General features: G+C 51.4%; 7 protein-coding genes across 7 annotated transcripts; 2 read left to right on the forward strand and 5 right to left on the reverse strand.

Annotated features, from left to right (window-relative positions):
- Positions 1 to 55: 55 nt before the first annotated feature.
- On the reverse strand, positions 56 to 1396 carry CI109_107218 (uncharacterized protein; the record flags this gene model as incomplete). Its single annotated transcript, XM_032003675.1, has 2 exons — positions 56 to 1262; positions 1314 to 1396. 2 exons carry the CDS (start codon positions 1394 to 1396, stop codon positions 56 to 58), a joined length of 1290 nt encoding a protein of 429 aa, XP_031862088.1.
- A 1184-nt stretch (positions 1397 to 2580) lies between these two features.
- On the reverse strand, positions 2581 to 3998 carry CI109_107219 (glutamine synthetase; the record flags this gene model as incomplete). The annotated part of the gene is made up of 6 exons (XM_032003676.1): positions 2581 to 2613; positions 2669 to 3010; positions 3063 to 3227; positions 3280 to 3582; positions 3646 to 3791; positions 3914 to 3998. 6 exons carry the CDS (start codon positions 3996 to 3998, stop codon positions 2581 to 2583), a joined length of 1074 nt encoding a protein of 357 aa, XP_031862089.1.
- A 1692-nt stretch (positions 3999 to 5690) lies between these two features.
- CI109_107220 (uncharacterized protein) lies at positions 5691 to 7790 on the reverse strand (the record flags this gene model as incomplete). Its single annotated transcript, XM_032003677.1, has 4 exons — positions 5691 to 6615; positions 6681 to 6961; positions 7020 to 7301; positions 7362 to 7790. 4 exons carry the CDS (start codon positions 7788 to 7790, stop codon positions 5691 to 5693), a joined length of 1917 nt encoding a protein of 638 aa, XP_031862090.1.
- Positions 7791 to 8509: 719 nt separating this feature from the next.
- Positions 8510 to 9579, reverse strand: CI109_107221 (uncharacterized protein; the record flags this gene model as incomplete). The annotated part of the gene is made up of 3 exons (XM_032003678.1): positions 8510 to 8866; positions 8928 to 9305; positions 9373 to 9579. 3 exons carry the CDS (start codon positions 9577 to 9579, stop codon positions 8510 to 8512), a joined length of 942 nt encoding a protein of 313 aa, XP_031862091.1.
- An 840-nt stretch (positions 9580 to 10419) lies between these two features.
- On the reverse strand, positions 10420 to 12874 carry CI109_107222 (uncharacterized protein; the record flags this gene model as incomplete). Its single annotated transcript, XM_065967985.1, has 8 exons — positions 10420 to 10603; positions 10717 to 10959; positions 11024 to 11400; positions 11449 to 11541; positions 11591 to 11811; positions 11861 to 12378; positions 12438 to 12665; positions 12723 to 12874. The coding sequence occupies 8 exons, from the start codon at positions 12872 to 12874 to the stop codon at positions 10420 to 10422; spliced, it is 2016 nt and encodes a 671-aa protein (XP_065824057.1).
- Positions 12875 to 13149: 275 nt separating this feature from the next.
- Positions 13150 to 14477, forward strand: CI109_107223 (uncharacterized protein; the record flags this gene model as incomplete). Its single annotated transcript, XM_065967986.1, has 3 exons — positions 13150 to 13480; positions 13532 to 13786; positions 13843 to 14477. 3 exons carry the CDS (start codon positions 13150 to 13152, stop codon positions 14475 to 14477), a joined length of 1221 nt encoding a protein of 406 aa, XP_065824058.1.
- Positions 14478 to 15788: 1311 nt separating this feature from the next.
- On the forward strand, positions 15789 to 23400 carry CI109_107224 (uncharacterized protein; the record flags this gene model as incomplete). Its single annotated transcript, XM_065967987.1, has 13 exons — positions 15789 to 15869; positions 15915 to 16059; positions 16118 to 16444; positions 16558 to 16836; positions 16885 to 16938; positions 16990 to 17480; positions 17532 to 19135; positions 19189 to 20433; positions 20488 to 21049; positions 21148 to 22085; positions 22141 to 22771; positions 22835 to 23298; positions 23355 to 23400. The coding sequence occupies 13 exons, from the start codon at positions 15789 to 15791 to the stop codon at positions 23398 to 23400; spliced, it is 6867 nt and encodes a 2288-aa protein (XP_065824059.1).
- Positions 23401 to 23483: the final 83 nt, after the last annotated feature.

Below are 23483 nucleotides of genomic sequence, written 5' to 3' on the forward strand. Positions count from 1 at the left end.
GATACAACGTCCGTTCTTGTCTGTCAATTGCTAATTGCTATATACAATGATATCATCACCCTTTGTGCTCCCCTCGATCCAACTCGTGCCCTGCTCGTTCTTTGACCACTCGCCAAATCTTCTTCCTCGCTCTGGCTACGTCTGCCACGCGATCTCTGGCCTCTTCCAACCTCTCTTTGTACTCATTACAGTCCGCTAACAGCTCGGCAATCCGTTCCAACGCGTCGTCCACTGCTCGACATTGATTGCTGAGATCAAGGTTGTACTTGATCGATTGGGGATACAACGCATGAGTCGGGGTATAGGCGAAGCCCGGATGAGCAGGATTGGGCACCGCATGAAGAGTGATCCCTGATGGACAGGTGAAGAGACGCTGCAAGGGGGTCGGGACAGGCTCAGGGTTGCCCGTAACGGTGGAAGGGGGTGCAGCGGTACCGGGGACCGTAGCAGAGTATGTGATAGTTGGAGGAGGTACCATAGGCTGTTGAGCTTGTCCGGGTGGACCGATCAGTTCTTGTGTGACTCGCCACAAATTATCGGTGTCAGAAATATGCGGGAGAGGAGGAATGTGGTTGGGATCTCGATATGCGTTCTCTTTCGAAAGATCATCATGGCCGTTCACAGCATCGCCATTCGTCAAAGCTGGAGGTTCCACCCCATCCACAACCGGCACATCCCTCTCCAGAACCCTACACACGTCCTTGAGCTTGCCCAGAGCCTGCATCAAAGGCTTCTCGCCTTCTAACAATTCTCCAGCGGTGCGCTGAAGCCCCGTCTCCATGCTATCGTCACCGAGAGTGTGGCGCATAGAAGGGGACAGCAATATGTCGGTGTAGCTTTGAGGCAGAGCCAACATGGGAGCGAGCTTTGTTGTAGAAACTGGTGGGGAAGGGCTTCGAAGATGAGGCAGGATGAACTCGTTCTCAACCGTTCGCTTTCGCTTTCGGGTTTTGCGCTTCTGCTCCGAGTCAACAATGTTCTGAGGGAGTTGCGCACCGACTTCCGCGGCGGCGTCGGGTAGAAGCTGTTCCAGACAAATCTTCAATCGCTTTCGCGCCAACTGATCCGCCTTGGCATCTTCGAAAGAAGGACCCCAAGCGCACATCTTCCCTCGTCGCATGAATCGAGCATTCGGGTTCAACTTGTTGCCAGAATTGGTGAGGATGTTTCGAGGCGCAGAGGAGACCGAATCCTCCGAGGAAGTGGATGAGGAAGGCGAGGGTAGGTCATAGTAGGCAAGCTTGTCCATGGAAGGTAATGAGCTGTGGTATGTCAGCGGTAAGCCAGGGAAATTGCGTTGACGCTGTACTCACTCTAGCTCAAGCTTGTTGACCTGTTTACCTCTATTGGCAGCCGTACCAGCATACCTGGAGCTATGGTGGTGATGTGGCGGCATATTGTATCTATTTTGAACAGGTCAGCACTTGGCGTCACAGATCAAAATTGTGATGGCGAGCCAAATGATGGAAAGTCGTCGAAGGGGGAAGAGCCTTCATACAGCAGTTGGAAAAAACCTTATAGTCAATCCCCGAAGGGTCCTACATATGCTTGTCATGATTTTTTGTTATAATCATAGGCGTGGTGTGTGGGGGGGGGGATGTGAGGAACGCGTCGAATACTCTACAATCAAAGAGGAGGTAGATCGAAAATATACTCACGAGGAGAGGTATCACCCCTCTTGTCAAGACATCCACGAGAAAGCTACCACAACGTTGGCAAGTCAGTATGGCTGATCGTGACGTGTTTGGTGTTGGTATCAAGGAGGTTTTGGAAATGGGCATCATACTGCAGAGGGAGACATGTCAGCTCAATATCTCGACCAATGTAGTCTAGTATGACAGCTTACAATTTGGGCTGTTCAGTCGCAAAAAGAGAAAAACAAGCAGGAGGGGAAGGTAATATCGTCTCGTCAACAACTATCCCGTTCCATCGCAACTTGACACATCCACTCACTATAGATAAGTTTATTCGTCACCCACCCCGTAAGGGGCGTAACTCGCGAGTAGCGATTCTTTCTTTCGTAATCATTTGTGTGGAAGGGGTAGAGATGCAAGGGTGAGAGTAAGGACTGCGAGGACTTACGGGTTAGATGAGACAACAGCTCTGTGCTGTGAATGTTATGAAGGCATGTGAGTGTGTGGTATAGAAAGAGAGAAGGAAGAAGAGACAACAGTTCAGATGGAATGGAATTGACCGGGTCTAGTTGACGTAGAGGTTGTTCGGCGATTTGGCCTAACTGACTCGGCGTTATACACAACCATACAACGTGTGGCACATGCTCTCCTTCCTACACCCTGCGGCTGCCAGTTCCGTAGATAATGGAATTAGGTGGTGTAGATATGATAACCCCAATGACGCTATCAGCGCCCAAATAAGATGCGCCTCAGTCTTATCCATGCAACCAAGGTCTCACCAAAATCTCAATCAGATCATCTGCATGTCACGAATCTATGGACAGCAACCCCACCACTCGGCAACAACGCGTAAGAAGAGGTTCGGATAGTAAGAATCATCACACAATAGGTTATAGGTAGGTAAAGAAGTATATATGGCAAGTGGGAAATCAGACTATTACAACGATTAGTTGAGGAGGGTGGTCTCAACAAGAATGGCCTGGGAGATGCAATAGTCAGCAATAGCTCTGACGACTTCGACCAAGTGTACTCACGGAGACTCGGTAAGGGTCAACGTTGGAAGCGGGTCGTCGGTCCTCAAGGTAACCGTAGCCCTGGGCACCGACATGTCGGGGAATTCGGATGGAAGCACCTCGGTTGGCAACACCGGCAGAGAAGTTGGTGATGGAGGCGGTCTCGTGTTTACCGGTCAACCTCTGGTCGTTGTCCTCACCGTAGACGGCAATGTGTTCAAGGTGCTTCTTCTCGAGCTTCTTGATGGCGGCCTCAATAGCGGCCATACCCTTGCCCGGCGTTCGCATCTCCTTGGTGGAGAAGTTGGAGTGACAACCAGCACCGTTCCAGTCACCCTTGAGGGGCTTGGGGTGGAGCGAGGGCTAAAGACGAGGCGTCAGTCATGCCTCCATATTGGTAGCTGAATGAACTTACCTTGATTCCCCACTCCTCACCGATCCTGATGAGGAGGAATCGAGCCATCCAGAGGTGGTCTCCCATGTCGATACCAGTACAAGGACCGACCTGGAACTCCCATTGGGAGGGCATGACCTCGGCGTTGATACCAGAGATGTTGACACCGGCGTAGAGACAAGCCCGCTGTGGGGTCGTCAGTGATGTGTGTGCGGACAAGCTGGCAATTCTAACTCACGTAGTGGGCCTCGATGAAATCTCGGGCAAAGACTCGGCCGGTACCAACACCACAGTAATAAGGACCCTGGGGACCGGGGAAACCGTTCTTGGGCCAACCGAAGACTTGTCCATCGGCATCGAAGAGGGTGTACTCCTGCTCAAGACCGAACCAAGGCTCGGTGTCCTTGGCAGCGTCCATCACCTTCTTGCAGTGAGCTCGGTAATTGGACTTGTTGGGGGTACCGTCGTTGTCGTAACATTCACAAAGGACGAGGATGTTGGGGCCACCTCGGAAGGGGTCCTTGAAGATGGCAACGGGTCGCTGAGAAGTGAAAGTAAAGCATTAGCGGAGACAGCGGAAAGAAATGTGGATCACGCGACTCACGAGGAAGACATCAGAGTTGTCGCCGGGAGCCTGGTTGGTGGAAGAACCGTCAAAGTTCCACTCTTTGAGGTCGGCAACGGAAGCGGGAGCCTTCTCAAGGGTCATGGTCTTGCTTCGGAGACCACCATCACCGTCGATCCAGATGTCTATAGAGATAAGGGCGAACAAAGGATGGGAGATAAGGGGGGTTAAGGAGAAAGACAGATCAGTTTCCGATTGCTCCGAGTAGATAGGACTTTGCAAGTAGAAAGGATGAGATGGAACTCACACTCGGCTTGAACACGAGAACCCTGGTCGAGAGCGAGGTAAGGGGCAAGGAGATCAACACGCTTGGTAGCGATGAGTTCGGACATGATTGGCAGATGAAGGATTCTGTTGAGAAAAGTGGGGAAAGACTGTGGGTCGGTGCGAGGTGTCGGTGTGTTTCAAAAAAGAAAGACAATGGGTCGTACGAACGAGGAGGATACGAGTGGATAGGTAGAAGTTGCGGAATGCACGGATGATAGGAATGGGACAGGATTAGGTAGTAGGGATGGGATGGGATGGATGATGGATGGTTTTAGGGAGATGTGATGGATTGGAAGATGCGATGATGAGGAATGGCGGTAATGTTCCAGGGTGAGTCGAGTCGAACCGAGGCAGGCGAACAAGCACAGGGTGGGTTACAGATGGGTCACGGGGCGAGTAGCCAGTCAAGTTACGGAAACAGCGAAAAAACAGAAAAAAAAACGTCATACGAGCTCGTCAGCGAACTTTTCCAATACATTTGCTTAGTAGCTTGGCTTTGCTCACCCGTGAAGAGTCTCAAAAGACTTTGATGTTGTTGAAGAAAGAGTGAAAAGTGAAAGAGACGTTTAGTTGATTGATGATTGATATGAGTAGCAGTGGTAGTGAAATGGGAAAAGTGACGAGTCAGGGTTTTCTTTTTTTGTACGTGGCAAGCTGGGGGGGGGGGTAGGGAGACGAGAGGGGAACCAATGAACAAACGGCTGCTATCTATCAAAGAACCAGTCTTACTACCGCTGCTGCGCTATACACACTTTCTCTCTTTTCGTGTCTTATCTCTGATGAAAGGGACTGAGGTTGGGACTGGGAATGGGAACACACACCCTGTGTGCTGTACGTCTGTACGTTTGAGGCCGGAAGGGAGTGAGCAGTGCAATGGAAGTACGTTTCCTTCCTCCCTGTGCTTCGCTGCTTCTCTGCTTCGCTCGGCTAACTGCGCTTTGATACGGCTCACTGCAGTGACAGGGTTTTGGGGGGGAGAGAGCACATTTTCACTTTTTTACCGGAAAGGGTAATATGTTGTATCAAAGTGGATGAATCTGATTGGACCGGGCTGACCGGGATTGCCATTCCTGTGGGGGAACGAGGGGGAACACGGACGGATTATCTAGTCGAGCAAGATAATTGGTTGGAACGTATATCACGTATACCGTCTCCGTTCCAAAGAGTCCGAGAGGTCAAGTATCAGACCGACGAATCGGGCCATCCACCTCTGGATAGAACGGTGATGCCAAAATTAACCGGACCGGAAGTCCGGGGACGAAAGGACATGTTATGTCGGTATCGGCCATGGAGCTTGGCCGTGCAGATCAGAGCGCCATCTTAGACGCTCGAGCGGTACCCTATTGAGCCCGGACTAGCCGTTTCGATCAGTAAACGGAACAGTTCAGGCTGAAATTGGAACGCGCTTTGACATCCTGGTTGACTCCGTTGCAGCGCAATTCTGGCTGACAGCGTTCGGTGGCAGTGCCTGTGATCATCACTCATCACGTCACGAGTGACGTACAGACACTCGCCGCTCTTTGGCTGTACTCGTACTGAACATCATCGCCACAAACACAACTCAGACCATACATGTAGATCAGCGCCGAGGCATAGAGATCTGTCTACTATATCGAGAGAGCTCATTCCAACAATGTTTTCTGATGGTTTTATAGTACTCAAAATGTATACACAGAGAAAATACAAAGACAGTCTCCGTTGACCGTCCATAAACCAGCTCTTCCTTCGCTCATGAGAAGGTCGGCAAGGCCAATTTATCAGAGAATGACCTTGACGTCGCCCACATCGGTATGAGCAGATACCCTCGAAGATCCAGGAGGAGGGGGTGGGTGGTGAGGGGGAGGTCCGTGAGGTGGGTGATGAGGGGGACCATGAGGTGGATGGTGGGGAGGACCGTGAGGTGGGTGGTGAGGCGGACCATGTGGCGGGTGGTCAGGAGGGCCGTCGTGACCGTGGCCAGGAGGACCATGTGGACCCTTGCTTGGAGGGTGATCAGGTCGGTGATCCTCATCGTCTCGTTGAGCAAGATCTTCTTCTTGCAACTCCCCTTCGACCTCCGTCACGTTCCTGTGAGGTGGTGGTCCAAACACCAAACCTTTCTGTCGTCCTCCAATCTCTCCTTTGACCTCTTCCAACACCTTGTGATGCTTGAAGCTCTCGGGAACTGAGACTTCGTACTTGCCTTGGAACGTGCCAATCTCGTACAAGCCATGGAAGGTCTTTGCAGCTTGCACCGTAACATGACCAGTGTGGGAGAATGCCTTGATATCCGATGAGACGAACGGAGGTTGACGGGTCACGTTGAGGTTGATGGTACCGGTGGTTGAGAAGGCTCCGATAAAGACGGGTCGAGGAGGAGGTCGGTGGTCAGGAGGAGGGTGGTGAGGTCGGAACCAAGAAAGAGGGAGCCAGGAAGATGGCTTGTGCTCGTGCTTTTTGTGGTGCTTCTTGTGCTTCTTCTCGTGCTTGTGGTGCTTGTCGTGGCGACGCTCGTGATGGTCATGGTCGTCGCGGTGCTCGTGATGATCATGGTGGTCGTGAGGTCGGTCGACATGGCTCTCATCGAGATCGAACTCTTCATCCTGCTTGTGGTGAGGAGGATGGTGGGGATGAGTGTGGTTAGGACCGTGAGGGCCGGGAGGGAACAAAGGCACGACATTGATCTCAGCGTTGATGTCACCGCTGGTAGACGACTTGCATCAGCATTGCTTGCTGACTACCTTCCGCACACAAGTCGTGACACTCACGTGATGGTCCTCAGAACAAGTGCTCTGCTGACGTTGTATGTACCGTTGATACCGCCCGCCGAAGTCTCGAGCTCAAGTCGGCCCGCAATAATTGCAGGCAAGGAGATATCTCCCGACTCTGACTTGACGGAAAGGTGCTTGAAGACGACGTCTTCCGCGGATGAGTGGATATCGAGTTTGAGCGACTTTGTCGATGAGATGGAAAGGGACGAGATCCTGCGCTTTTGAGCGGGAAGGACAATATGAACGGTGTGCGAGACATCGTTCTCTTCCGAGGCGGGCTGTATAGCGACCTTGTCAGTTCAAGTTGACTTGCTGCTTGGAACGAGAGCTACTCACAGAGAGCGATAGCATGGAAGTCTCTTCGTTAGTCATCATCTTGACACCCTCGACGCCTTCGCCAGACCAAGTCGACTCGAGGGTGACGATGACCGGAGCATGTCGGTCGTCCTCAGTGAACTGGTCACCGGATCGAGAGATGACAACGTTACCAGCGATACCGTCAAAATTGAGCTCAAAGTTCCTGCCTCGGTTGAGAAGCACAGGCCAGGAAGCGTTGGCAACGCTGAGGTCTCCATTGATAGAGAAGGCCTGGTCATAAGTGGCAGGAACGTAGTCGAACTGCGCGCGCAGTCAGCACCACATTACCGGTACAACATCATCAATCCTTCGAGCACATACCTTGTGAGCGAAATCGTGACAGTCGGGCGTTTCGTCGGGTAGATGGCTAGGTCTCTGCCTATCATAGACAACACCGTTCATGCTGTATTCGATCCACTTGTCTTCATGGCGATCGTGGTGGTGTCGATGTCCAGCACTCGTTACGAAATTCGCAGTCTTGTGCGCAGCAGCGAGAGTGAACCAGACTACGGCAAGTGCAACAAGAGCCTTCTTGACCTTGGACAGACCCCGATAACCGTCTTTGGCTCGAGTGATGTAGGTACGACCATCTTCTTGTTCGTCTGATCGTTGAAGAATACCGATCGAAGCAGGGTGGTACTTTCGACTATCGAAAGGTGTTGTCGTGACAGAATCGAATCCGAGCTCTGAATCTGCGATCGCTCGTTTCTCGTCCGTCGGGACGGAATGATATACCGGTAGAGCCGGCATGGTTCGTAAGATCTTGTATGGGTATCAATATATAGATCGATAAGAGAAGGGAGTGATATTCGGTCGACTGGGAGGAGGTGTTTATATCTAAGTGTTTGTCCGCAGCTGGGACAAGAATGGAGAGGATGGATAATTCTCCAGCCGCAGCTCAGGTACCAAGTAATGAGTAAATCGTCACCAGCGCAGTGACAAACTTCAATTGCGCAGGTTCACGACTGTGGGACTAGTCCAGTGGATGTCTTCTGTGACTTCGTTGCGCAGACGAAGCAGTCGATTCATTGATTATGTTGTAAAGAGTACTGTCTTGCTGGGAGACATGGCCGCAAGCTGTTGCTGCGCATGAAGTGGAGGGCAGCGAATGAGGTGACGTGATAAGAGCACATGGCTGCAAGTGGCAAATCGGCCGATCAACGGTGGGTCCGAATAAATAGACGCTTGTGGCAGTCGTCTCTGTCTTTGTGGCACCTCTTTCGAATGGGCCCTCCCCGTCGCTTTTACACGTCCCAAGTACCCATGACTTGCACAGCGATCTTTGGGCATTGACCTTGGTGATAGGTCACGATCTCAAGAGTATACACCATACATCGCACCTATCCTACAGCTCGAATCGGTCGTAAAAGGTCATCCCTACAAACAAACTACTCTGCCACTACTCCGTCTCCCTCCCGAGGCTATATCGAACGACTAGCTAAAGTGTCGATATAGTGTCATCTCGCAGCTTAGGCAGCGACACAGGCGGAAGACTTGCAGTAGCCGGTGGAGTTCTCAATCGTGTTGGGGTCGTCTTGTCCACCAAAGTTGTCGTTCTTCTCGGTGCCCACACAAGTGCTGAACATCGCACAGGTGATGAGACCGGGGGTGTGCTTGGGGAGGTAGGCCTCCTCATCGTTTCTGTCAAAGTACGAGTTTACGAAGACGCAGCCCTCTATTTGGTCACAAGCACGGAGACAGTCGTCGACGGAGGTGGCGAGAGTGTAGGTCATGTAGCTGGCGTCTTGGGTGGCGGAACCGACGGTCAAACCGGCCCAAACACCGTTGGGAGCGACCATAGTGTAGTTTTGGTAAGTGACTTGGTACTAGAAGTGGTTGGTCAAGTCAGTTTCATGCTTTGTGACGTGTGACTTGACAAGTACTCACGTTCAACTCGCAGACAGGGTCGTCGAGAGGGTCAATAGCAGCAGCCGAAGAAGCAGCCGGGGCAGCGGAGGTAACGGTTGAAGCGTCGGCGACGGAAGAAGCAGCATCGGAAGAGGCAGCATCGGCCGAGGGAACTGCAGCCGCCGAGGAGACGGCAGAGGCAGATGATGCGGCAGCACTACTGGCAGCGGGGGCGGCTTGACTAGTAGCGGCAGGGGCAGCGGTGGTAGTCTTGCCCTTTCCACCCTTCCCGCCCTTCCTGTGAGGAGGGTTGCATCCCTTGGGCAGCTTGGTGTGCTTGTTACCGCCCTTGCAGACTTGGTAGTTGTTCTTGTTTTTGCCGCTGCATCGAACGTTGTCACCACCGTCCCAGAAGGGCTGAATTGAGCATCAAGCAAGTCAGTTAGGAACGTGTTGACATGTCATGTAGGACGATGTGACCCACAATTTGCTTCCAGTACTTGTTGTTGGAAGGCTTCTGGGGAGAACAGAAAGAACCAGGGGTAGAGTACGATTGCCAAGGGTAACCTTGAGCACCGTAGTTTCTCTGGTTGCAAAGGGAGTTTCCTCGCTCTTCGATGACAGCGGCAGAAGTACTACCGATGAGGCCGGTAGAGGCGATGAGGGCGATGGTCTTGATGGAGAAGAACATGGTTATTTCAAGAGTACTTGAGGGGGTCGGTTAAGAGGGTTGGTCGTGGGGGGTGGGGGGTAGGTTTGGGTTTGTAAGGCTGCTTGTGGAGTTTGGATTGGTAGATTGTGGGTGAGGGAAAGAGATGAAGGACTGACCCAAAGGTGAGGGGTTTATATCTCTTTTTCGAGAGGTCAAACTGAGCGACCTTCCAATCCAATTTTTGCTTCCTGCTGTCCTGGCTCGGGACACAAGCCCTGGAAAAACAGACGATACCCGCCCCCCTCAATCCCATCCGCGAGGCCGACCGACGATCACAACGGCAATTGCGACGCGACGTGAGGTGAAAACAAACATCTACGTGGTTCAAAGCCCATACAATGGAGATCTGACATCCCGACTTATCCTCAAGCCAGGTTTCTGAACGGGAACGAAGTATTCACCACGGCGGGGGCAATGGGCGAGATACAGTATCTATTGTTGGACATTTGATCACTCACCGGGTTCCTGATCGATTCTTACCAGGTCCCCTGATGATTCAGCGACAACCCGGTCGATTCAGACCGCTTAAACGAGAGCCATGCGATGCAATGCATCACAATCAATAATCACAGCCACTGCTACCCGGTGACAATCGTTTCTGCAGCAAATGTCTCATTAACCTTGACGGGATCTTACGTCTATTTCCCGGTCGGACGAACGACAAGAGGAAATTCTTTTTACGTGATGTCTCAGTTATGTCCCCGTCACAACGAGAGATCGGCACATTCTCAGGCACCCTGACCCAGTCAGTTTCGTTATTGAACATTTTCACTCACCATCCATACACAATTTTCCCCATTGTAATGCATGTATGTTGCATTATTCTAATGCTCCGTTAGGATTCGGACCGGAATATGCTACCATCTTGTCCACCACTATGTCCATCCACCGACCGAGGCTCTGGCCCTGACGCGCGTCGAATCCCTCTATCTTGCATTCTTCCGAGACATCTTCATTCTCTAAATTCCCTAGGACCGTATGGAAAGGCGGGGGAATCGAAATTCTACAGGTTCATGATGTAAGCATTCTGTTTCAACCGAGTCCGAATTGGCGGGAAGATCAAATCTTCGCGGTGCCCGGTGGTGTTGGCGGGTTTTGATGGAAAGGGGTACTCACCTCAGGAAACCAAAGTTAGCAAGATCGATCACATCCTCCAATTCGTCGAAAAACAAATCCGCTTTCCCCGCTGCCCCGGACACCTTCTCCTGCAGCGATTGGTTGACCCACACGAGCAGCTGTGATGATAGCTCCTCGGAAAGAACGTGCGATAGTTCATCGGGGTTTGACAGAGGGAACGTGGCGTTCGGGAAGCGAACAGTCGTGTTGTATGGTGCAGATGTTTGGACGATCACGCCCCGGCTAGAACACATAGAGTCTCAGCTCGTACCTTGCGACTGATGCATTTATACACCCGACAGCTCACCATCCGGCCACGTCCAATTCAAACGATCCACGAAGGATTTCGGCCCCGACCTGCCCTTCTAAGAATAGTTCCAAAACCCGGGTATCGGATTGATCGGCGCCGATCATACGGCGGACGACCCTAGTCTCTACGCCCGCTGCGTTGAGCGTAGTGGCAAAGTTCTGCAACGTTGAGTGAATCACCGCGCAGAGTTGTCTATATCGCAAGGTGTCTATGATAGGCTGAAGAATTGATGGTGGTGGGTCGGAAGACACAGTTGGAGAGACGAGATTAGACTTGCGCCGACGGAGAACATTGAGAAGACCAAGGCGCGCGGACGATAGGACCATATCACATAGAGGTGAAGAGGTGACTGAAGGAGCAGAGCGAGGCTCATACTATGTGGGATCAGCAGGTGGAAGACTCAACACGTTGAAAAGACCTACCAGCTCAAAGGAAAGGTTGTAACTCGCTGCCGGCAGAGATATCAGTCGTTGCTCAATCACATTCTTGTCTATTTGTGATGCTTCGCCGCGAAGCTGGAGATGATCTTTCAGCTTTCATTCGAGCACTGAAACAAACACATACCTCGTTGAACAAATCCTCATCGAACGCTTCCATTTGAGCGGCTTCCATAGTCTCCCTCACATCCGAAGCATCTTCACTCTTAACCGGTGTGGAGCTTACACCCGCACCAGAGTCGTCGCGGAGTGTGACTCGTAGGCGTAGCTGATGTCGCGCACCGAAAGTAAGAGCGTCCTTCTTCGTCGGATCCAGATCAAAAGCGGCGAGGCACCGTGCTCTCGTTCCTCTTGACGCTGCATAGATCAGTAACGAGTTCCAGTATGAACAACCCACCTTCATCTATTGCATAGGGGATGATCAGATCCTTTGCCTTTTCCCCTTCTCCCATTACTCTTCCAAAATCCGGCTTCGGTACGACTGCCCATTGCCCATTTCCGCCTTTGCCAGACTTGAGACTTCGTACATCTCGCCAGAATCTATCTCCAGCCGAAGCCATCAATTGCAATTCCGACACCGCCGAATCTATTAACGCCGAGCATTCGTCCAAAGCCTTCTGCTTCGCCGCAAGGACAGTCTCGAGCTCATGCACCTGTGCGTGAGTGGGTTTGGATGGTGCTGCAGAAGGAGTGGTAGTGTAAGTCCCAGGAGGAAGGACAGGTGGTTCACCGGATATGGATGTAGTAGGGGCAGACGTGGAAGATTCGCCGGCGCGTGTAGGGGGTTTCGCTCTCGCACCGGCTTTCTTCGTGGGCGGTTGATTCGGCGGAAGAGGAGGTTGACTGGTGAATGATGAAGAGACTGCGAGTGTCTTGGCGAGCTCCAACACGAACCAGAGTTCGTTTCGTGCGTCACTAACACAGGTCAATCAGTATGGTCCAGAGTCCTAACGGATAAAGGACGTCCCACTCACTTCAATTGAAGGTATATCTCAGAACGCAACTTGTCCATCTCATCCCACTCCATGGCCTTGGAGCCATCTCTGGTCTTCTCCTCGAGCTTGTCTTCCTCTACAGGCTTGATTGCGTCGTCTTCGTGAAGAAGTTGTCCGAGCTTTTCCTCCGTGACATCGAGCAGACCATTGGGATACTCGTTCCAGACTCTCTCCAGCTGTTCCGTCAATTTGTCGCTCACGCTTTGCCTATGTGAGTACCATTAGTGTGCCTTTCCAGCTACAAACGGTGTGTGGGATAGTTACCCTTCATCATATAGCAATGTTCCATCCGGTTCAATAGCTCGAACTTTTCGTTTACCAAGTGCGGTGTCCAGAGTAGCTGAATCAATGGACACTCTCAGATCGTCAAACGGTGCCGTGACGTCTCCTTGCGGTCCCGATGCTTCTCCGTTCATGCTTGTGGACCGCTCGTATACTTGTGTATGAAAGAGTTGACACTGTTCAAAACACACTCGCTCTTGTTGCAACGATTATTATCGCGACCAATGCGATTATATCGTGACATCACAACCTTCGCCGCGTTGTTGGTCAATAACAAAAACGACAACTCATCTAGCTTTGCATTTTATCTTGATCACACCACAACTCGAACCTATATCCTTGATCCAGACCGCCGCCTGCATAACTGAAACTAACATGTTATAGCCCCATCTGAGCTGAGCCTTCCACCATGGCCATCTCGGACGGGGTCAACCTCCTCCTGCTCATCGAACTCGCGGCAGTCGTCATCGGTGCTTCAGCTTTCCTATTCTACTGGAACAGACTGCTCGCATCCGTCACCGCCTTTTTGATTCGACTGTACACATGGAGGACGTACAATGCGTATATCACTATCGGATCGTTGCAGCTATCACCGCTGGCTGGGAGAATCAGTTTCAGAAATGTTGAATACCATTCTTCCAATGTGTCGGTCAGAGCGTTGCATGGTCATATCACTTGGAGATATTGGAAAGTCAGGATCAGGCAGGAGTCTGACTCGCAGTCAACAAACACCAAAAGGAGTGAGTGAGATACTCAGCGGGACTCAGGGGACTCGATCTGACGATACATAGACAAATTACCATGTAGGATTAGCATGTTCGCGGAAGGAGTAGAAGGTTTCATCTACAATCGTACGCCGGCATACGACGCAATCGTAGAGCGTATGAAGAAGCATGAGACGGAAGAGATGGACGTCAAGGATACACCGAGGACTTCGGATGAGTCTGAACCCCCATTAAGAGCCAGATTCCGGAATATCAAGAAGACGTCAACAAGGGGAAGCTCGACCGGTGCAGATACTTCGGAGAATGGGCGACGGAAGCATGGTACGTTCACATCTCACCAACACGAGCTGACAAAATCGTAGAATACCCACCCGAAGTCGTTAGTGAGCTCCCCGCACAGGTAAAACCCGTCGCGAAAACCCCGGTGGACGGAGTCAACTGGTTCCGAGAAGCTCTCCCTCTTGAACTCCGTATCGTCACGGGATCGATCGTGCTCGGCAGCGATGCGACTCCCATGGTCCTCATTGGCGATTTCGGTCAAGCTGAAGGAACTCTCGAAGTGACTGACTCCCGATCGTCGTTGGACCTGTACAAGATGACTACCAACCTCACTTTCCATGATGCCAAGGTCCTCACCCGTACGAATGTCGATTACTCTGGACCTCTCCTTTCGCATGGAAAGAAGACATACGATGAGCTACTCAAGCGACAACACGAGATAGCACAAAGACCACCTTCCGCAATATCTGTCTTCACCGGCTTCCATCTGTTAGCAAAGCAATTCGCCTTCCTTCATGACCCAAAATTCTCGTCTCCGCCTGTTGCAGGCCTACCAACCGATCGAGTGTGGAAAGGTCTAGCACGATATCGACAACCGGAGGAAGGGGCGCCCAAGTCAACACGTCGAGAGGAAAGGGAATATGCAAAGGTTACCAGTCTCATGGAAGCTCCAAAGCTGGACTTGACATACTATGCGGACACTCCAGGTGCGTTGCTGGTATGGTGGAACTAGCTGACAGCCAGGCCTTGTTCCGGAGATCCCAATCGACGGACTGAGCAAGGATGCTGATCAAGTTGGCAACGGAGGACTCCCACCCGAATATGGCATCGACGTCGTGATTCACAAAGGCAATATCAGATACGGCCCATGGGCCGATCGGCAGCGGGATGCATTACAAAAGGCATTTGCTCCTTCACTATTCTTCGATTCTGAGATTAAGCCGCGTTTACGTCCCGGGGACACAAGAGTACACACGACTTTGGTTGTGCATCTCCTGCTCGAGGACGATACACTGCTGCGTATACCGACAAGAGAACCTTCAAAGGTGGGTCATCAAGGCAGCGTTTGTAGCTGATCAGATAGGATTGGCAATATGACAATATACCGACCGATGCTGAGCGACGCTATGGTTGGCTGGACGTCGTTGTCGGACCGAACTCATCGATATCATATACCCAATCGCAGATCGCTACGAAGAACGGTTATGACTCCATGCTCGTACTACAGCTCGATTCCCTGGGAATCAGTTCTAGTGTAAATCTCGATACATTCATCAAAGCCAAGACTTGCAAGGTGAGTTGATGAAAACGACTCATGAGCTAATGACAGCTTTCCATGGTCATGCCAACACCATTACAATGGAATGCCCAGCGAGACTGGGGGATGGATGTTACACTCGACACTCCTTCAATCAGCTTGCTGCGAGATCATGTCACCCTGATATCGGACCTTGCCAAGGATTGGAGTTCCGGCACGACAAGTGGAGATTACCATCATTTTGTGCCGATGCATTACAACTTCAGAGTATCTCTCATCAACTACGCCTTCCACCTGTACATCAATGATTACAACATCGTCGATGCTCCCTGGTCGAGGGATTCTAATGGTGAGTTGACATCATCGATGATCGCTAATAAGCAGCCTTCATGGATGTATACGGACCTCGAATGGACGCTTTCGTCACCGTTGCATCGACACGTTACCGTCCCGAGCATTCCGTCGTGCCTTTTACTATCAATCTTTCTGATGCCAGGGTGGAGCTATGCGTGCCCAAGTGGGATACCCATCGTGCATTTGGCACCGACACTTTTGAAGCCGGAAGGATCGGTGAACTCGCCGTATCTGGATCATACCTATATCACTCTGATCCGCACCCTGACCATCAAGAAACGTTGAAGCTGCATATGGAGGTGAGCATCTTGGCATTCAACCATCGCTGACAACCAGGGCAAACATGTCATATTCAAAGCACTGGGTTGGGTTTTGAGGCGGATGTTTTCTGTCAAAGACAATTATTTTGGATCGTTCACGCAATTCAGAACCATGCAAGAGTATTTGGAGAGGTTCGATCACGATCCCGAATCAGTGGGGGATCCTGTTGTGGAGAAATACAGACCAGGAAGGGTGAGTGCAACAGTCACGCTAGAAAGATGAGCTGACGCATTACAGACCGATCCATTCGCGGTTTTTGTGACTATGAATATCGAAGAATCACTCATATTGATGTCCGATGAGATCTATGATTTCAGACGAGGAGTTGTCATGCCGGTGCCGCAACTTCAAATGAATCTCAAATCTGTCGACCACTTCATGGGTGAGTGTCACGAGGCCTGTTAATCGAAAGGCTTCTCACCAGTCATCATATCTTGCAGAGCTATCATTGGACTCGCCTCCTACATATGTCGCTCCATCGGACGAGCTGGAAAGGGTGTACAAGATTGGCGCCATGCCATTGAGTTCCAATGATGATGCTATTTTCATCGAAGGCATCGAGCTCAAAGCAAATCGGCTCTTTGGCCCTCAGCCCCACGCAACAACCTATCTGTGCCTTTGGGAAGCAAACATAGCGAAAATATCCGCATTCCTTAGTCCAAGGTTGATATCGACGCTTGGTGCCGTTGGAAAGGCTGTCGGGTATACGTTCGAAGACCCTGATAATGCTCCTGCCAGTGTTTTCCTGCCCAAGACTGCTCCTGACGGTGAGTTAGTCGTCGTTATCATAAGCTTATAAGTACAGTAACGTTCTTCAAATTTGCCATCGACGACGCCATCGCGATGATGATTTCGGGCGACAGTGCTATCTCGATTGAAGCTTCCGAAGGGTTGTGCTTCGATACAAGCACATGGGGGACTAGATCATATAGCTCGGTGATCGGAGTTCTTCTCCCTTCGTTGAGTGTGAACTTGTTACATCGAAGTTCGGGCAGGAGCTGGCGCCCTGTCGCCACTGCTAGTACGGGTATCACCCTGGACGTATACAAGGCACCGACCGGTTGGCAAGACAAGGTGGCAAAGCAGCAAGAGTTTTTACGTCAAGAGGACGAACCTACTGGCAGGATCTGGTACATGTACAGAGGGGCAAAGCAATCTGGTGAGTACGGTGTCCACCATTACGGCGACTCGCTGATGGTCTGGCTAGGAGAACGTCATGCCAACGCTCTATATCTCCCGCAACCGATGGAGACCGCATTGGGTACGTTGGGACATCCCGTCCGCACATAGTCGTCATGCTGACTTCATGCAGACGACGATATTTCGGACTACGAATCCACGCGTTCCGTGCATACTGAAGACGACGATGTCGCCCATTCCTCATCCGCTGGTTCGAGTGATTCTGAAAACCCTTTCGATTTATTACAAGCCAAGCTTCGTAAGCGTTCTCGGTCACTCACGACAGCGAAAGACGCCGCCGAAACTTCATCGATCGGTGATGAGACCGATAGCACTTCGTCATCATCCTCCGCAAGAGATTCTGCCCGATCAGGTCATATAGGTGGAGATGAAGACATGGCCGATGCCCTGGCTTGGAAATTAGGTCAGTTCAGGTCAGCTCACGGTCGTCGCGGAACACCTGTGAAGCAGCCGATGGACTCGGAAGCGAGTCCAACACCCGGGAAAAGGCGAACGGTCGAGACCGGGACTGTGATCAGAATGATCCTCCATGCGACCAATGTCGACTTGAGCCCTGATAGCGTAGCTGTGGTGGCCCATCTTAGTAATGCTATGGCGCAAGACGTGAGCTCCTTTTCTATCTCTGTTGTCGAGTATGTGACTGACATGACACAGGAGGATGCATCGCCGGAACGACGACTGGATAACCTGCTTGTCGGTCAAGTTAACGCTATCGAAGACGAAAAGAAAACTGAAGAACCGACGATCGTAGATATACAGCTCCCAAGTTTGACCCTTCGAGCATCGGCGGGAAAATCGTCAACTTCGATACTTACACAATTCGGTCATACACATTGTAGCCTGTATCGGTATGCTCCACCTGGGAAACAGTCTGTTCTCGACGCGGCCGTCACAGCGCGCTCCGTCGTCGTGTCGGCAGGCTCCGGTGATCCGTCAGGTCCGTGCCTTCAAGATGTTGCCGATACCGCTCTCCCTCGCAACGGTGGTCACCCAATAGTTCAGGCAGTCTTCGATGGCGTGGAGATAGGAATACACCAGACTCACGGCGTACGCTTGCATGTCAAATCCACCAACGCGGACACCCACTTGATCACCCCACCGATCGCGACACTCTCCTCGTTCGTAGATCCTTGGCGTGAAGCACTGCAAAAGGCGAAATTCAACAACACCAGGTTCACCTCTGACGCGAAATTGTTATATCTGATCCTCAACGCGGCGATAGAAAAGGATCGAGCAGCATACCTTCCCTCTTTCGCATACGAGCGGGCCTATGGTTTGCATGTTCAGGACCAGCGAAATATCAGGAGACAAGCGGGGTGGTGGCTGCTCGCCCGATTCCGCGATTGGCTCAAGACTGTGAGACTCGACGAAGGCACGTTGGAGCTATCCCCGGCTTATCTGGCAAATTACGTGACTCGCCAGTTGCTAGAAGTCGAAGATACTGTACAAGGTGCGGAAAACATCGTCCGAGAGTTGTGGTTCATCAAAGAAGTATTTGGCGAACACGCAGTCCCATCGCCAGCAGTGAAGAAACAGGACGCACCAGTTGATTTGTTCGTATATATCTGCAAGTCGCGAATCAACCATCATGGTCGGCTCATCTCCTCGAACGCAATGGCGACCAGTTTCTTCAGCGTTTCCACAGCCTCGTTCGGCTTCTCCAAAGCGGCAGTGTCGGTGCAAGGGCGTCCGGTATCGCAAATGCGAGTCATAGCGACTATCAAGCAAGTCAAAGCGCAGGTGGAAGATAGTCTGCTCGCTGTCGTGCAAACCGTCTTACAGGCCATCCCAGAGGAGAAGGATGAGAGAGCCATACCGAATGCTACTCTGCTGGCTGAGTGTGCTTCCAACCTTGTTGTCAACGCGCAGCTCGAGACAATGGATTTGGACGTTATAGGAGGGGGATTACGACTACATCTCCAGACCCGAGATATCGAGCTTACAGATGTTGTACGGAAGACCGCCCAACTCGGACCTAATTTACAGAGGTCGATCACGGACTCTGCTCACGCGACTTGCGGGCTCATCGATGTTTCTGTTTTGCAACCGACTGTTAATCAATTAGACTCGGGCGACAGGCTTATTGTCGCAATCAAAGCTGAAGGTCTGACCTGGCTCATCTACCGCTACGCCTCAACCCGGAAACCATCAATAGAGCTGAAATCGATAATCGGACTGAAGGTCCTTGATCTCGACTCTCGTCCTCAGCTCAAATCGTTACATGTGTTCATTCAAGAGTGGAAGAAAAATGAGCTACCGTGAGTACTGATCTGATCGACCCTTCGCTTACGATTAGACTTTATGCGCCAAGGGTCCAAGAAGTGAAAGCGTTCCTGGCAAGATCGAAACCGCCAATCGAAACGCCAACCATACCACACGTAGTGAGCTCTGTCGATGTTACGGTCGGCTCAACACACTTGCAAGTAAGGGCTGCAAAGTCTCTGTGGCTTCGGTGGGATTGTGGCAAGATCTTCGCGTCACGACAGGCCGAAAAGGACGATGTCAGATTCGCCATCAAAGTAGAGCCGCAAGTTGTTGGGGTATATCCTTCCAGCCGTAGAGGCAAGAGCAACGACTCATCAGCCATCCGTTTGCCGATCATCACGGTAGTAGGAAACACGAAAGGTGTCAAAGGCCGTACACAGGTTTTGGCGCAGATTGACGTGGGCTTCTTCACCGGTGTTCTTAAACCGGCCGTACTGGACCGACTGCTTTCGTTGCACCAGCAGCTCGGTGCGGATATTTCAGAAGTGGTGCAGGACTGGCAAGGTGGTGTCCAGGACGCATTGAAGAAGCGGCACGCGAAGGACGGCTCGGCAGTCTGCACCGAACCCTCAGCAACAGAAAAATCTATCCTTTTCGACCTGAACATCGGTGTGGCTGGGGTGAGGTTCGGCCTTCGAGCGGATGACGTAGCGACGACTCTTCTCTTCGAAGCACTGGCGATCAAGGGACGTGCTACCAATCGATACAATAAGCAAGATGCTTTGTACTGGCGCGCCAAAGTTGATCACTTCGGTGTATCCCTTGGTCATTTGGAGACTGCTGTCTCTACCAACGCCGAACCAATGAGGAAGCAACGTACCGCTTACATGGTTCTCGATGCGGAGGTCAAAGAGATTCCAGCGACCGATCAAACGGCATCGCAACTCGTTGTCAACCTCAGTCGTGTGCACACCGTCATGCACGTCGAGGCGCTCAGCGAGCTATCAGACCTCATCAGAAGCTGGTCGTCCGATCTTAGGATTCTGCGCGAACATCGCGCGGCAGAAGTAGCCGAAGTCAAGCGAAATACCGCGAAGGTGCTGAAGAAATTGGAAGCCGCTGAGAATGTGGAGTTCTCTGAAGTTTCGTGGTTTGCCAATCGATTGTTGTCGATCGAGGTGTTAGGTATAGGTATCTCGATACCTTTGGTCGAAGGTGCTGCGTTGGGAGAAAACGAGTCGACACATGTCCCCGCGGTGCTGTACTCTATCCGTGTGATCAGTTATCAGAACCGAAGGAACGAGACGGCCAGGTTCAAGGTGCAGAATATGGCCTTGCAGTTCATCCAAGAGTAAGTTGGGTCAGCCCAACGCTAGAAACATCTCTAATGTGGTCAATGTTACAGATTCGACCAAAGTTCGCCAGAGCACTTCACGGGTGATTTCTATGGAGCAAGTAACGCGATGACACTCCCCTCCATCGAGAGCGAAGCCCAGATGTCGTCAACTCAGGACATGTGGCAGCTGTCTGCGCACTGGTCGGCTACGGACTTCAAGCTCACCCTCGCGCCCGATGTCGCCGATGCGGTCTTCAAGTTAATGGATCTCTTCCAGAAAGGCAAAGAGAGGATCTCAAAAATCGAGGAACAATATCGAGCAGAGATGAATGAACATGCTCAAGATTCTGTGGCAGCCAAGTATGACGAGCCATCGACTCCTATCGTCAAACGTCGCTCGCAGAAGATCGTGGTCAGAATGTCGTTCACTTTCAACAGTGGTATCGTGGAACTTCACAGAGAGCTGTCTGAGGCTGAGAGGAAGATGATGAATGCCGAGGCAAAGAAGGGTCGAAGTTGGCACGACACGGTGGTACTCCCTACCGTATCTGTATGGTTGGACTATACAGGACCAAAGAAAGGAACAATACCCTTGGGAGAGGGTACAGACGGATCGCTGCTACTGAATTTTGTGAGTGATCTTATCATAGAGCTTCGCTGACATGACTGTAGGCGGTTCACGAAAGTCGAAACCTTATGCGACCATCGATTCTGCCTTTCTTCGTCCAGATGATCAACCGAATGGAAACTCGTGCCAAACGTCCCAAAACAGCCGCTACAGTTCCTTCCACTCCGAAAATGGGACCTTCACCTGGCGTCGTACATCGAGAATCGATCTCTCACCAAACTCGACCCCACACTGAGAGGATACAGGTACGGGTTACTCTTCGAATCGACAAGTCAAAGCTGCGTTTGTCTTGTGGCCATGACTCGAACGCATATGTCGATTTGAAATGGGAAAGCGGTGGTTTCATGGCGAGCGGGCTGATAGGTGGCGGGGACAGTCGTGCGACCGTTGCGGGTACAGTCTCGGGTGTTACCGCTTACCTACGACACGAGTTTGCCGAAGAAGGTCGAAGTTGTATCGAAGCTGGAGCGAAAGACATGTCATTCTCAGTCGGTTATTGTCCCGATAATATTCACGGCCACAAGGGATTATCCATCGTGCTCGATACCCTTCTCTCGGCACAGTTCAGACTTGAACAATTCAGCGCTTGGTTGACCTTTGCCGCTGTTTGGATCGACAGTGCGCCAAAACTCGATTTGCCGCCGAAATCCACCATCATGGAAGCTGCTACGACGCCGTCCCACACTTCCGCTGTGCACTTGCCGAAACTCGCTATCGCCGCTTTGGTTCGCTTCCGATCCGTCGACTTCGACACCAATATCGGAGTAACAAACGCACGACTGGAGATGACTCCGATTGTCTTGAGGACACTGTCCAATGGTGAGAAGGCTGAGGTGGATCTCAAGATCGGTGTGACGCAGATCACAGCGAGGGGCGATATATCTGGAGACATAAAGAGCGAAAGTTTAGTCTTCCACACGACGAGGCAGTCTTCCCGAGCGGTGGCCAACAGCGATCCTACTGTGCTAAGCATGTCGATAGATGCGGGTGACTTGATAGGCAGCTTGTCGTTGCAGGATCTAAAGGTCTTCCGTTTCCAGTGAGTGGTCAAGCGTTCCAAAAAGGCGTTTCACGAGAGCTGACTTGTCAATCAGCCTGGAACCTGCCATTGTTACGCTTGCGGACGATTGGAAAGCCTTTAGCCAAGATCCGACATCACAGGTTTTCCTCTCTTTCGCCGTCAAAGCAGGGGTCTTCCGATCTATAGTCCGTGTTCTCGCCATCCCTACCTTGCTCAACAAATTCTACTCCGTGTCGAACACCATTGAGTCGCAAGAACGTATGGCGTCACAACGATCCAAGACGTATCAGCACATCCAAACTCGGAAATCCACCGAACCGTCTCCGATGGCCGCTGTCATACTTCAGACGGCTCGAAAAGCGGGACAGTCGTTATCTTCAGCTGCGACTGTCAAGACCGCGCAAACGATGCGGTTCGATCTTGGCGGAATCGATATTGGTGTCTTCAACGCACCCGTGACCGATGAACTCCGAGGAGATTTCTACCGGTTCACAGTTGGTAAGGTGGAAGCCGACTTGAAGAGGCAGTCGTCGAGAGCCAACTTACCTCAAAGGAATCTAAGTCTGTTGGTTTCGTACGCTCGATGGGACACGAGTGATGGTCCTAGAGCGGCAAGGGATGCGGCGAGAAAGGCGGTACTGAAAGAGATGATCGAGTCGGCTTCGAGACATGGTAGAAGGGAAATTGCTTCGTTGCCTATGCTGGTGAGTGACCAGACTTGAGTCTAAAGCGAAAGATGTTGTACTGACAACGGATCCATTCATTAGACCATGACGATGGATTCGCTTGAAGAACCCAAACCACCTGTATTGGTCTACGATTTCGACCTAAGCTGGGGAGAAGGAGATGGAGATATTGCCATCGTCCCGTACTTCTTCGAACAGGCATTCAAGACTTTCAACGCTCTGATCCAAGGTTTGGACAGAGAACAAGTGACAAAGGCAAAACGAAGAGGTGATGATGAAAGTCGAACTAGTAAATCAATGGAGAGGGACGAATCGCGCGACCGTGACGAAACGAGCGAAGATCAATCAGATTCGACGACAAAGCCATTGGGATTCAGACAGAGATCAGCAAATCAAAGACCCTTGCCAGTGCCGAGATTGCGATTGTTAGGTGAAGGTACGAGAGAAGCTGCGAAAGTCATACCGAGGATCAATGCGGCAAACGAAAAGTTGCCGGTGATCGTACATCGTTTCGTGACGAGTCCTTTGGAAGAAGGAATGGATCTGTGAGTGAAACTTGTGATGCCAGGTAGATTGAGTGCTGATTCATCATCCGGCATAGGTTGCTCAAGTTGTATGAGAAACAGTTGCCGGATAGGAGTGCGTGAGGTTGAAGAACGGACTATTGAACTGGATATTTAGGTTATACCCCGCATAAGATTGATCACCATAATTCTTGATGTTTGTGTAA

This window comes from Kwoniella shandongensis, chromosome 14, assembly GCF_008629635.2.
Source record: "Kwoniella shandongensis chromosome 14, complete sequence".
Taxonomy (NCBI): Eukaryota; Fungi; Basidiomycota; class Tremellomycetes; order Tremellales; family Cryptococcaceae; genus Kwoniella; species Kwoniella shandongensis.